Below are 13944 nucleotides of genomic sequence, written 5' to 3'. Positions count from 1 at the left end.
ACTTGAGGAGCCAAGCTGCTTAGTTGAGTGTTTGGGGGCCACGGATGCAGTGGTGTCCCTAGGTCTTGTGACAGCATGTTGTATGGGCAGGGCAGGTTCCTGGGAGGGGAGACTGACATTCTCATGAGATGAGAAAATCAAGGCTGTCAAATCTACATTGGTGCCACTAGGATCATCATGACTTGTTCCTGGTGCATCTTCTGCACTATCCTGTTTAGAAGGGGAGTGTGGGGGGGAAAGCATAAGCAAATCTCCTGCACCATGTCATCCAGAGCCTGTTCCCTTTGGACCACCTCTGTGGGTACCTGGAGGCGTAATCTGGGCATTGGGCGTCCTCCAGAGTCGTGAACAAGTCGATGTCTGGAAAACCCATTCCTCAAAGACGTTGAGTAGAATGTGCTCTTGCAAAAGCCACTCGTGCTCTACGGGTAAGTGCAAGTCTCTGCTGAGCACGTCTGCCAGAAGATTATGTTCTCTTGGAACATGTTGAGATAGCAGGAACATGTAGCGTCTGAGTGCCCACTTCCAAATGTTCTGGGACAGTTTGGATAGCCCTGGAGAGTGATTCCCCCCCTGTTTGTTCAGATAGTACATGGCCATGCTGCTGTCCGTAGGGACAAGAACTGTCTTCCTTTGTGGGTGAGCTTGGGAGGCTTTTAGGGCTTTGAACACTGCAAGTAGTTCCGACTGGTTAATGTGATTGGATGCTACTGACAGGGACCACTGTGCACCGTCTGTAAAGAGGAGGTGAGCTCCCCACCCCAACAGAGATGCGTCTGTGGTGAGAGTGGTCTTTACTGTGGGGGTGGTAAAGAGTTTCCCCCTGCAGAAGGTTCTCCTTTGACCACCACTGCAGAGACGTAAGGAGTGTTGTCGAGACAACCACTAGATCGTCCCACTGACCGCTGGTCTGACATCATTGGCTCGAGAGCCACTCCTGTATGGGGAGCGTGCACAGACGGGCGTGTGGAACTATAAAGACGCAGATTGCAATCATATCTAGCAGCCGCATATCCTTGTGTATGGTTACCCGACGACTAGCTACATATTGAGCTATGTACATTTCTCTGGTTAAGAGCCAGTCGTCGTGGTCAACGATCCCAACGACAACCACACATTGGCCCTAGCAAACACCATCGCAGCTTTAGGCTACACGCAACGCATACACAACCCCACCCATACAAAAGGCTGCACCCTTGACTGGTTAGCCGACCTCAACTGCAAAGCTAATATTGCTTTCCCACTGCCCTTGGTCGGATCATCACATAATCACGTTCAATATTGACAATAACTCAGGAGTGAACACTACCCCACCCCAAGCACCTGCGGCACTATCCAGAAATTCACGCAGCATCACAGTCGACAAAAATCCTACCCTTGTTACACCCCATCACAGCCTTCCATGACCAGCAAACCAAAGACCCCACAGACCTAGTAGACCTGTATAATCAAACCCTCCAAACAGCTAAAGACAAAATAGCACCTTTTGCCCTACGCAAAACTAAACCACTAGCCCACCTCAACACCAGGTTCACACCTGACCTTGAAGCCCTTCGCAATCTGAAAAGAGCAGCAGAATCCAACTGGAAAAAATTCCCAACACTATGGAACAACGAAACCTTCTCTGTAGCCGCAAAGAAATACAAACAGGCAATCCTTCAGACCATAAGTACCACGTACAACTATATAATCTCTAACACTAAATCTGAATCCATGGAACTCTTCGCCATCCGGAGAGAACTTGAGTGCCCAGTTTCACATAAAGAAAGTTGTATCAAAGACGAGAGATGGTACTCTGCCATTCAAAAAGCCCTTAACGACAAAATCTCTCTCCTACAAACTAAAATTTTAACTAAAAAAACCAGCCTTAAACCCCCTCAACCGATACCTAGTCCAACCACTCACAAATCAGACCCACTCTTTGAATTCCACCCATCAATACAGACCAATAACTACAGTACCCTTCCTCCTTAAAAATTCTGGATAGGACAGATTATCTCCAGATCCAAAACCATCTGGAAACCAACAATCTTCTTGGCATTCAACAGTCCAGCTTCCGCCCAAGACACGGGACGCAAACAGCTCTACTAGACCTTAAAAAACAAAAGGACGAGCTAAAAGACAATGGTAACCTAGCTTTCCTCCTCCTGTTAGGCCTCTCTGCAGTGTTCGACTTAGTCGATCACAATATTCTATGCAATCACCTAGCTTTGACAGCTCACTTCTCACCCAAAGCAATCCAATGGACAAAATCCTTCCTCTCTGACAGAGCTACAAGAGTATTCTCACCGCTCTATGTGGCTGCACCAGCACCGGTCACCTGCGGAGTACCCCAAGGCTCCTGCTTCTGCCCGACCTTGTATAACATATTTGCAAAGCCCCTTTTTGATCGAATTGGGTGTCACCTGCGCTAATTATGCAGATGCACCCAAATTCTCTTACCCATCACTGGTTCCCACAATATTGACTCTGAAACACTTGACAAGACGGAACTCCTCCTTATAGGTTCCCAACCCCGACTCAACAAATACCTAACACCTTCGATTCATTTAACATTGATGGTAACATCATCAAGGAAGTCAAAACCCTTTGTTTCTATCTAGACTCATACTTAACCCTTACGCGACATGTCAACGCCACCACATCTGCCGCTGCTTACACTTCCAAGTGTATTACTGCCTGCAGGCCATTCTTATCACCGGATAGTTGCATCACTCTAGCGAGAGCCCTCAGATTAACTAAACTGGAGTACTGCAATGCGTTGTATGCTTGAGAGTAGCTTTGAACATTCCCAAAACAATACCACATCTCAGCGACCAGGAGGAACACCCACTGGCTACCTATCCATGAGCGCATCCAATTCAAAACACTTGCGATGACACATAAATGCATGCACAAGCTAGCACCCAAATATCTCTCAGACAAAAATTCACAACAAATCTCTTCATCAGACCTACGCGCTCTGCCTACATGCCCTGCGTTGCCACGCCATGATTCAAGCGCCAGAACGCTGGTGGCAGCAGCTTCCCAGTCATGGCGGCGAAACAGTGGAACAATTTACCAGCTACCTTAAGATCTGAAAGTTCCTACTGGGCCTTCCGCAAACACCTTAAAACTTGGCTATTCACCCAAGAACTATCCAAATAACCACCATGCTCACCCTTTGCACCCATAATTCATCCTAGGCCTCCATTAGCTACTCCCATCATCATCAGGTACTATACTATGTCAATGACTAGAACCCTTTGCTGCCTTTCTGTATTAACCACTACTTGCAACTGTACGCACCACTTTTACAAAGTAATGTATGCTACCTGTCATGATCACTCTGAATTGTATTCATGTAACTGTGCACCTACGGCAATCTACACTGCTTGTTGTCTGTCAAGAAAAGCACCTAGATGCCTTTTTTGCTTTTTTCACAATTAACACCTGTGTTGGGGGGAGCAACCAATCGGGTTGCTTGGATCACGGGCTGAATCGCACGATCCAAGACTGTGTTCCAAGCAACACGACGACTGCTTCCCTGCCCAGCACCGCCATCTTCCACCCACCCCTTCCCATCCGTCTCCCTGCTGGGCCTGCCTGCTGGTCTCTCCATGAACGGGACGACGCAAGGCGACCCGTTCATTGAAAGAAAATACATTGGACTTAGCACCCCAGGTTGCCGGATTGGCAACCCGGGTGCTAATAGCAATAGTCACCCTTTCCATGGGCTGGAGCGGGTGATAACAGCACCGGGGACCCTCGCTAAAGGCCCTTACGTTTAACTCTGGCCCCAGGCCGTTATCACCCGTTATCCCACGTTGCAGCCCATGGAACGGGTGATTATTGCTTAATTGTATGCACTCTAGTCACTTATCATCAATCAATTCAGTTCATATCCCTTCATATTCCCTTGTAATTGATCATGAATGGCATGCAAATATGCAATGATTGAATTAAATATTCAAAGTTAATGGCCCACCATGCAGATTGGACAATTCTTTTTTGGATTATATTTTATACCACATTTTCAAACTTTCTTTAAACCAAACAGTATACTTGTAGGGTGATAAAGTACAACACATTCAAACTATAATAAATGAATCCCCTACACTGAACCTCAGTTACAAGAATAGAACATATAAATACGTCACAGAAACACATATTCGTAAATATGTTCAATTCATATGGCCGTCTGCATTTTAGTATTTAAGTCCTGACACATGTTTAGCACCCATATTGTGTTTTTTCAAGGTGTGAGAAACCTGAAGGTACTCTCGCATCTACTCCCCAGGGATGTTCTGTTCAGGCGGCCAGGGAAGGGCCATCGCTTTTGGATCCTGACCTTGGGGTTGGACGAGCGAGGGAGGATCACCTGGGCAGAGGGTCATTGGGTATTGGAGAGAGGGTACCTGAAGGTGAGACATGGTATCCTCCTTCACTAACACTGACCTACCTGACCCTCCCTTTGTCTTCATTGTCAATCTTATCCGATCCTTCGCTGTAGTTTCCCACCAAGTACTGAGAAGATGAAGAGGCAGCTAAGAGTAGTGCACACTTCCCATTGCAAACACCACTCTAGAACTGGTACGAAGAAGAGGGGCCTGGAGGCATCCACTAATGAAGATCAGGCATGTCACACTAACATGCTTATACAAGGTCAGGCAATTGAGTTCAACTCACTTCACCTGCAGCCTGTTAAGAATGGAAACAAGTATAAAAGGTAGAGCCCAAAAGCATACAAGGAGCGGAAGACGGGAGAGAGAGGAGACAATCCGCCATACTAGCGGACCAGGAAGCTGAGACGGTGGCAACGATGTCGGGAAACCTGCCAGAGGGACTGGGCAGGAACGGAACCCTTGTAGGGGAAGGCGGGCAGCAGGCGGTGCGGTATAGTTGAGGTGGAGCACAGCACACGGTGTGTGCGTGGCGACGTGCCCGGCGAACTGGTGGTTTGGTTTCCTGTTTGGCAGAGCCGCCGGGAGGCACTGCAAAGAGCCTTATGTGTCAGAAGCCATTGCAGAGACCGGAACACTCAGAGGGACCAAACACAACGAACACAAGTGAACGCTGCCTTTATTGTATGCCGAACTGAAAGAAAGCTGGTATATGGCTAAACTACGATGTGCTGAATAGTGAATGAACACTTTAAGTCAAATGGACATATCAAGTGGCACGCTGTCAGTAAAACGCAATATGAACAGAATTTAAGACTTGTGATGAAACTGAAGAGTTGTTTTGAGCATTACAAGAGCAAAGAAGAAGAATAAAGAATATCAGTTATAACTGCAAACGTGACAAGGATTCACAAGTATATGACAAGTAAAGAACTGGTATAAAAGAGTGTTGCAAGGAATACAAGTGTGGAAAGTGAAAACACAAGGCAGAAGAGCCTACAAAGGGGCACATCAGCTTTGGTGAGAAGATGGGGTGGAGTAGTATTAGTGTGAAGGTGGAAGAATGGTACAGTAGAGGTAGGAGTCGTAGAAGTATAAAAGTGCAGTAGTATGGAGGTGGGAGGAGTGACAGTGTAGAAGTGGGAGTAGTAGTTGAAAGACACAGGAGTATTAGTGGAGTGCAGGAAGAGGCAGGAGAGAGCTGAGCAAGAGTAGTATGGAGTAAGAATAGAGGGTGGAATAACTAGTAGAAGGAGGACTATCAGAGGGACAGGAGAGGAAGTGGTAGGGAGAAAGAGAGAAGGAAGACATTGGGTGCAGGCGGAAGGGAGTGTAGAAGCAGAAAAGGAGAGAGACAGTAAGATCTAGGGAAAGGATCAGAAGATTGTAGTAGACCAGGTGAGTTCCCAGAGTGATTGGAAGGCAATATCCGAGGTCCCCGATATGTGTCATCAACATTGTTCCCAGAGTAAGTCTACATAGAGAACCCATTTGCTTTTAGGCCATCACCTATAGCTAGATCGCCTTTAGACAGTAGGGGTAACTGATCACTAGTCTGTGATTGAGGGAACCCTGGATTAGGATGGGACTGCCAGTAGGTCCATTCCTAAATTGGAAATAAAAACCCTTGAAATTCATTTGGGAGTTGGTGTGTTTCTGAGGCCATCTGTGACACTAATCAGAGAGGGGGAATTTGATGAGAGGGGAATGATGAAAAAATTCTAAACGAGGGCAAGAAGAGTAGTGAATCTTCAAGAAAAACATAGTATTTCGAAACCCAGGAATTCACCGTTAAACTTAAGTTTCATTCTTTTTCCACAAGTTCACCTTTGGCACTGTCAACATTATGAGAATATTTTTAAAGATAAAACCTGCCACAAGACACAATCCCCACTTAGTGTGAATGACCTAATACCACAGTGGCCAAACACATTGCTTACAACTTAATTTTTCATATTACCATGTGACACAAAGTGTTGCAGTGGAACAAAAACTGGAGCAACTTAATTTTGCCTAAGTTTCCACAAAAACTTAATTTTTCTCCACTTTTCAAATGTGAAACATAGGGGTTCTTTACGAGTTTGGTGGTATCCCAACGGACAAAACTGTAATACTGTTACTGCCACTACAAGTGGTGGTGGCGTTGCTAGTCCCCTTTTAATTGGAGTCCATAGAAAGAACTCCATGAGGGATTTTGGCAGAATTACTGCAACAGTAATTCCGCCAATGCTTGGCTGAAAGGTGGCAGATTTACTGACAGTATTACCGGCACATTTTTATTTGCTTCACCCAACTCATAATTTCAGGCAAAAAGTGTGTTCTGGGCTCAGTTTTGTAGACATCAACAATGTGCTCTTTAATGCCAAGTTCAAAATCTTTACGTATTATCGCCTGTCAGAAAAACCTGTTTCCCTTATTTATGCAAAGCAGGCATAACAAATTGTACTAAGTGTATTTGCTCCATTTTTGCCAGAGCAAAACTTCACATCATACAGAACCACAAATTGTAGTTTCCAAAATACGTAAATTTCCAACTACTGTACCATGCAAACTATCAACTATTATCTAGTATTATGTATGTATTATGCTCTCACAATATTTAATTGCTAAGTCTATTTTATATCTGTGCATTCTCGACTATTGAGCCATTCCATAAAACTATTCTGATACTCTATTACAAAATACTCTATTACAAAAAAAGCAGACGGTATTTTAAATACTTTTGGGTGTCACGTAATGCTTTTATTGGTATTGTTTACAAACAATTGAATACCTGCTATTTGTTTATCACCGATAGCGCAACATTATGTTAGAGATATAGCTGTACTTTAATTGATTGACTAGCTAATAAAACCTTTACTTTCCACATCAATACCTAAACTAATCAAAAGCTTTAGATAAGCATGCTTTTCTGAGTATGTGACATGTGGCGTGTGTGCCCATTTCAGGACACTGGGTTGGCAACAGTAGAAGAACAAGCACTATGAGTCCATACCTAGGTATAATATTTACACTCAATTATATATATGTGGAAATATTTGCAAAGGACTTACCTTTTGCATGAACAAATAGCACCCAGCAAAACTTAAAAACCTCAGGGACAGTGCAAGGATGGCGCCTTTCAAAAAGAAAAAGAAATCTGTCACCAGTGCATCCAGGGTTAAAGAAGCCATGCCATATAATTTTACAATTAACAGTTTTCCCAGCACCAAAGCATAACCCTCCTAAACGACATCATACTTTACTGAAAAGCTAATGAAAAACAATACATTAAAGTCCCAGTGATGGAAACAGTGCAATATTATCGTTTTCTTTTATTCTCTTTTACATAAAAGCAGTAGTGAAAACATAAGCAGTGCAAACAATAATCAGGGTAATTCATAGAATTCAGTGCAGAAGCAGCACACGCGAGCAGCGCAGAGAGGGAGTGTCCGCCAGCGTGCGCCAGCCGTGTGCGCTAAACAGCAGTCTGGCGCACCGCGTATTCATGGATTTCCCAAGCCATTTGGAGCCGTGGCGCAGCGAACATCCCGCAGCGCCAGTTACGCCCCCAAGAACACCCCTTGCGCAAGGAAAAGCCATCGAAATCCCCAATATGGCCCAAAGGGCCGCGCTAACCCTGGTCCAGTTTACAGGGCCGCTACACTGTAATCGCGTGACAAATTACACGTACCCCGCTCACGGCAGCCAAAACGCGTGGAAATGTACTTGCGCACGCCCTTGAATACAGGTAACCCGCTCGTGGGAGCCAAAACGCATGGAAATCTCCCTGCACACCCCCTTCCAAATGCGTATCCCGCTCATGGCTGCCAAAACACGTGGAAAACACGTACCCAGGCCAATCACGTGTGAAAAACCAGGCGCACCCCTCCAAATACATGTACCCCGCTCGCGTCAGGTAAATAGCGTGGAAAAAGTCCCCCCTGTGGTGTGTGCTGCCTGCGGGGCATGGGGAGGGTGGATGGGCTGCCTGCACGTATTTCGGGGGTGCGTGTGGATTTTCACATGCAATTGGCCTAGGTACGTGTATTTTGGGGGTGCGCAGGGATTTTCACACGCGATTGGCCTGGGTACGTGTATTTCGGGTGTGCGCGGGGAGCTTGGCCTGGGTACGTGTATTACGGGTGTGCGCGGGGATTTTCACGCGCAATTGGCCTGGGTACGTGTATTTCGGGGTGCGTGGGGATTTTCACATGCACGTGGGTTACAGGGATCGCGTATCTCTTTTTCTTGATTTTTTGGGGTGCCTGAGCATTGCGTGACACCTCATTTCTCCTAGGGGGCCACAGAATGGGACATTCATTGTAGCTGTATATACGTGTTTGTTGTTTGCGCGCACTTTTATGCTGCGTGGGGCCGCTTACGCCTGCTTCCTGCTGGAGTACGTGTTTATGGATTAGCGATTTTTTGGCGCACAGGTTTCCCCTGTTCGTTGCCATGAATACGTTTTGTTAGCGTGCGTGTGGGCGTTGAGAGCATTTACCTGCGGTACTTCCCCCGTAACGCACACATTTTCACACGTTGGTCCCCATTCCGCGTGTTAAGCCCCGTGTAACGCCCACTTTTCTTGTGTGCGCTACACGTTGTGTGCTTACGCTGTGCGCGTCGCGCACAGCGTTTAGTGACGGGTGCGCCACCCACGGATTTGGTGCACATCCCAGGATTTACAAGCGCAGCGCATTCCATGAATCGACGAACGGCTGCGTGCGTGGCTTTAGCACGCATGCGCTGCGATTTTCATGCTTGTGCTCCCCTTTTCGGCGCACATTTATTCCATGAATTACCCTGAATATCTGTTTAATGTTTGTAGGACTTAACATTTAAGGCAAAGCAGGCCAAGGCAACTTTATCACTCTGCAAAAGTGCAATTTAAACTTTTTTTATACTGAGTCCACACAGACCCCTTGAATAAAAATATTGATCCGGTCCCCCAGCACAAGCTATAACTGCTTATATTTTCTATTAAAAGCAGTCACTGTAATTCCTTTTTAAAGAGCGTTGTTGCTCCCTGGACATCCTTCGGCCCACAGTTTGAAGAAGAATGGTCTACAAAAGGAAGATAGAAACCATCTGCACATTTCTACCATCGAAAAGGGAGGAAAGAGTTATCTTTAACATTGTATGGAAGGAGTTAAACACTCAGATTTCTGCTGGGATGATGATGAAAGACTATTTACTGAGTGAGAGGAAGTAGGGCAAGCACACTATATGATTTATTTTTTTTTAAAACACTTTATATATTTTTCAATAAGAACAATCAAATAACCAACATAAGGATACATGCATTCGAGATACATAAAATGTCCTAATAATATTATTGATAAAGTAACCAAACTTGAAAAGAATCCTATCACAGATTATTTCATCATGAAACTTCTATATACAATATTCGCATGAAGGATGAGTAATAAAATCAAAAAATGACACATACATGCAACAAAAAACAACGAGACATACTGTGGACACACACGCATAACTCTCCACAACCACACTAGAACTCAATACAACGCACAGTTATTCCCTCTCAACAAAACACTGAAATATCTGCTCTCAGCCATGTTGCTCATTAAATGGTCCTCACAGTTCCAAGTAAGACCTCTTCCGATCTTGTTTTTTCATCATATGCTTCTCGTAAATGGATAACGAGTGCAAGTCCGACAGCCAACTCTCTACAATTGCCTTTTCCCTCATTTTCCACACTCTCAAAATGTGCCTGGTTGCCACCATTAGTGCTTTATTCATCCAACCACCCATGCTAAGGGCCACATAACATCTTCCTTTTGTCGAAAGTGAAATCACTGTGGAAGGTGGCTTCGGAAACGTCACAACTAGAACCATTTCCAACCTGTCCAGCACTTCCTTCCAAAAATCAATAAACTTAGGACTGTCCCACAGCATGTGTAAGGTACCTCTCCTCCGACCCCAATGCATGAAAGCGTGTCTCGCTATCATGCATTCCTAGCCCATGAATCCGCACTGGAGTGCAGTAAAGGCAGCCCAAGATTCTTTGATGAGTATAACGCAAACTTAAATCCATCTTTGATCATGTGCCCACCCTTAACAATCCCTCCCATTCCTTGCTAGAAATATCTCTTCCTAAATCCTCAATCCATGCCTCCCTCAATTTTTTTCATGAAACAATATATGAGTCCTCCATAGGCATCATCATTAGGAATGTTGAACCCATACGTGGCAGAGCATCAACCAAATCACAAACCATTGGTTTACTTCTCATTGGAACTCCCAACATCCCCTGCCTCTCCGATAACAGAGCCACTAGATCATTATACCTCCTAAATTCCCTTTTGCCTAGGCCAAACCTGCGACTAAGGGAAACAAAGGATGCCATTCTACCATCATGCCAAACATCACCGATCTCTAAAATCCCTCTAGTAATACAACTACGCCAATACAATGTTTTATTCTCAGTCTGTATACCAGGATTATGCCAGATTGAAGCCCCATAGTGTATCCATAAATGTTAACCATTACCAATGACCCACAATGTTAGTGCAGTCCTAGTAGCCTCGATAGACGGTAACTTTGTAGGTAAATTTGCCTCTTTCCTATAGAATATAAACCATTCAGACCATACGGTAAACATCTCTCTCTCTCTCTCTCTCTCCAATTGATACCCATAGTGGCTCAGATGCCATCCTTTCTGTAAAATCAAAAGCAGACTTTTTCAATAAAAATCCTCTATGATAGTTTTCAAGGATAGGATAACCAATACCACCTTCCCGTACAGTGTGTACCATAATATATCAAGGGATCCTTGGTCTTTTCCCTACAACACACAGAAATTCCTTGACAACTCTGTCAATACGTCTAAGAATTTTCTCTGGGAATTTAAGTGGGAGAGACCGAATAAGATACAGACCTTCAGGCAAGAGTATCATCTAAATAGCGTTTACTCTTGCCAAAATATTCAAGTCAGTTTATCCCATTTACGCACATCCCACTGGAGCACCTCTATCAATTTACTAACTTTGTACTCCACAATCTTCTTCAAATCTAAAAGATCCAAGCATAAGTTTAAATGACTATATGCAAATGCCACGCTGGCTAAACAAGCGACCATTAGCCTATAACTCACCCTCAGTAGCGGGCGTTCAGTTCGCAATGGTGGCGTGCATGGGCACGGGCATCAGTTCGTATGTATATCCGTTGCCCTGACAACCGAGGGCGCTGACGCGTCTCTCTTCCCATTCAAAATCAAAGGAGACCAGAATGTTCTGGGCCTTAGAATGCCTCAAGCTCTCACCTCGAGCTCTCACCGCTCGTGTGGGATGTCCAGGTGGGTTTATCGTGTCTCATGAGGAGTAGTGAGTTCAGCAACACCCCATTGCTAGTAAAATGCAATTGCTACTGCTCATGGCCACCATGAAATGGCCTCAGCACCACAATGATCACAGCGAAGATCAAGGGAGGAGTTTGGTTAAGTGCTCCCATACCAAACTTCTATTTGGTGTAGGATCAATCGTGGTCTAAATATTGAGAGGCAGATTCATCAGAAGGGTCATGCCCATATTAATGGGGGTTACCACCTGTACCAGGAAGAAAAATACCTTACATTATGTTGGAAAATAGTTACTTCAAGGAAACATGGTGAAGTCAGGGGAGAATACTCAATATGTTTTCCTGCCTCTGGAAACTCGAGCATCGCCATCCACAATTCTCCCCCTGCTATTCAGTATAGGTTAATAAGTGAAGACTGCACACTCAACCAACTGAGCAGCTGATGGAGTTTTGTAAAATACTACACTCAGGTCAGAAAGGCTTGCAGCTTGTGCATATTTTCTAATAAAACTAACTCCTTATAGTCAGGAGATGCACAATTAGTAGACGTCTAGTACCCAAACTAAACGGGCAAAGAGCATTGAACCACTTCCTGTTGCACTGATGTTGTGAGGGTAAATTGTGATATGGTGCACCTTGCAAAGGTCGAAAAGGAAGGGAAAAACACAGTGCAATTCCCTGATTAGAGCATTAGAGTAATCAAGCCTGAACTATTGTATTCCTTGTACTTTGAACTACCAAACGAGTCTGAGAAATATGGAAATGGTCAAAAGTAAACCAGTACTGGGTCATTTCGAATACGAAAGCAAGGGATCACCTCTTGTTTAATCTGTGTCAGCCCTGCTGGTTGGTTGTAAGTTTAGAAGGAGGATGTCCCACACATCTTGCACATGGGTCATTTATGGAATATGTATCTGCCCAGACAGCAACAGAAGAGTTCTGTAAAGGCAATATTACCATTTTACCTATGGCCTTTCATCAGACTGCCTGCGTGGAATGGTTTGTCAACTGGCATCACTGCTAAAACAGACCATTTTGCAGATACCTAATTGCTGGCTCCACATAGTTGGTGTTTGGAAGCTTAGCTGCTTAAACGCCCCCAAGCAGCTACATCCGATCAAGTGTTTATGGGCAGTACCTTATGATTTGCATTGAGCCAGCCTTGGGGAGGCATGAAGCAAGGTCTGAAAACACAAGTCACCGGTAAGAAGCACATTGTCCAGCCCTGGCAGTTAGATATGTAAATATGTAAACACATGGTAACCTTGTTCTACTGTAACACTGTCAGAATAAAACAAAGAAAGTAGGCATTGTCTGCTCATATCTTGGGCTCCTTGCGTAACAGGGCTTGCAGGGGATAAATCAGTCAATATTAAAGAAATGGGTGGAGTAATATGACTGGTGCTTTGCTGGTTGCTAAGATTGAATTTGTCCAAAAAGCAAGGCGAGGGATAAGGAAACTGCAGTGTGCAGCATAGTACCTCTGCTTTCTTCCTCGATGTGGACGAGGTGGGTCTTCTTGAGGATGCTTGAACATATCTTGGAAGATGGGTTCGTATTTCTTAAAAATTACTGCAGACACTGTAAAGTTTCTCTCCAGTTTCTCGGTGCGTTCCCGGAATTCCATAGGTAAGTTGGCCATGTCTTCCCACTTCTTCATCTTGTTAAAAAACTCAATAAGGCTAAAATAAAAATATTTGAAAGACGTGGATTAACACTGAGTACTTTAACAATATACACATACATTGACAAAAACAAACGGCAATTAATTAACAAATGCTTTGAAAGTTTACGTGATTTAAGCAAAGCACAAGTTATGTCTAAACCTGTACATAAATTGCAGGGGGAGTGTGATTCACAAACATTTATTAAATAAATTTAGGCTGAAGTAAGATGAATAAGCAAGTGTATGCCTGTTACACGGATTGCAGAGTCACACCCAACAGCTGAAGTGTGGTATGCGTGCAGCAAAGTAGGTAATGTCAAAAACAATTGTAGGCAGCCCCACTGCCATTCAAATTAATCAATTTTAAAATGTCTGATTTTTAAAAAACTTTCATTTAATACATTTTGTTGCAAATTGACCTACATCCTTACACATACCATAACAAAACAGAATGTTCTCAGTGTTCCCCATATTTGCTGCTACTTACTCCCGCTCGCTACTGTGTTATGCTTTGTGTGGATAACATGGGAGCAAATCAGATCCTGCTGCTCCTTTTGTGCTGCGAAAGGTGCCAGACTCAAATGAGTGCTGCTGCAG

At 44.4% G+C, this 13944-nt stretch overlaps 1 protein-coding gene across 5 annotated transcripts in view; it reads right to left on the bottom strand.

Annotated features, from left to right (window-relative positions):
- The window catches only part of RBL2 (RB transcriptional corepressor like 2), a 953306-nt gene that overhangs the window by 769380 nt on the left and 169982 nt on the right, over positions 1-13944 (bottom strand). For all 5 annotated transcript variants that reach the window (XM_069639547.1, XM_069639538.1, XM_069639539.1 and 2 more), the window contains exons 3-4: positions 13163-13363; positions 7436-7500 (exon numbers count right to left, since the gene is read on the bottom strand). In XM_069639547.1, coding sequence (XP_069495648.1) covers positions 7436-7500; positions 13163-13363 — 266 coding nt within the window. The remainder of the gene's footprint in view (positions 1-7435; positions 7501-13162; positions 13364-13944) is intronic.

Source organism: Ambystoma mexicanum, chromosome 1q, assembly GCF_040938575.1.
Source record: "Ambystoma mexicanum isolate Mex_15411 chromosome 1q, UKY_AmexF1_1, whole genome shotgun sequence".
Classification (NCBI taxonomy): domain Eukaryota; kingdom Metazoa; phylum Chordata; class Amphibia; order Caudata; family Ambystomatidae; genus Ambystoma; species Ambystoma mexicanum.
Note: the sequence above shows the minus strand (reverse complement) of the source record. Positions and strands in the feature narration are given on the sequence as shown.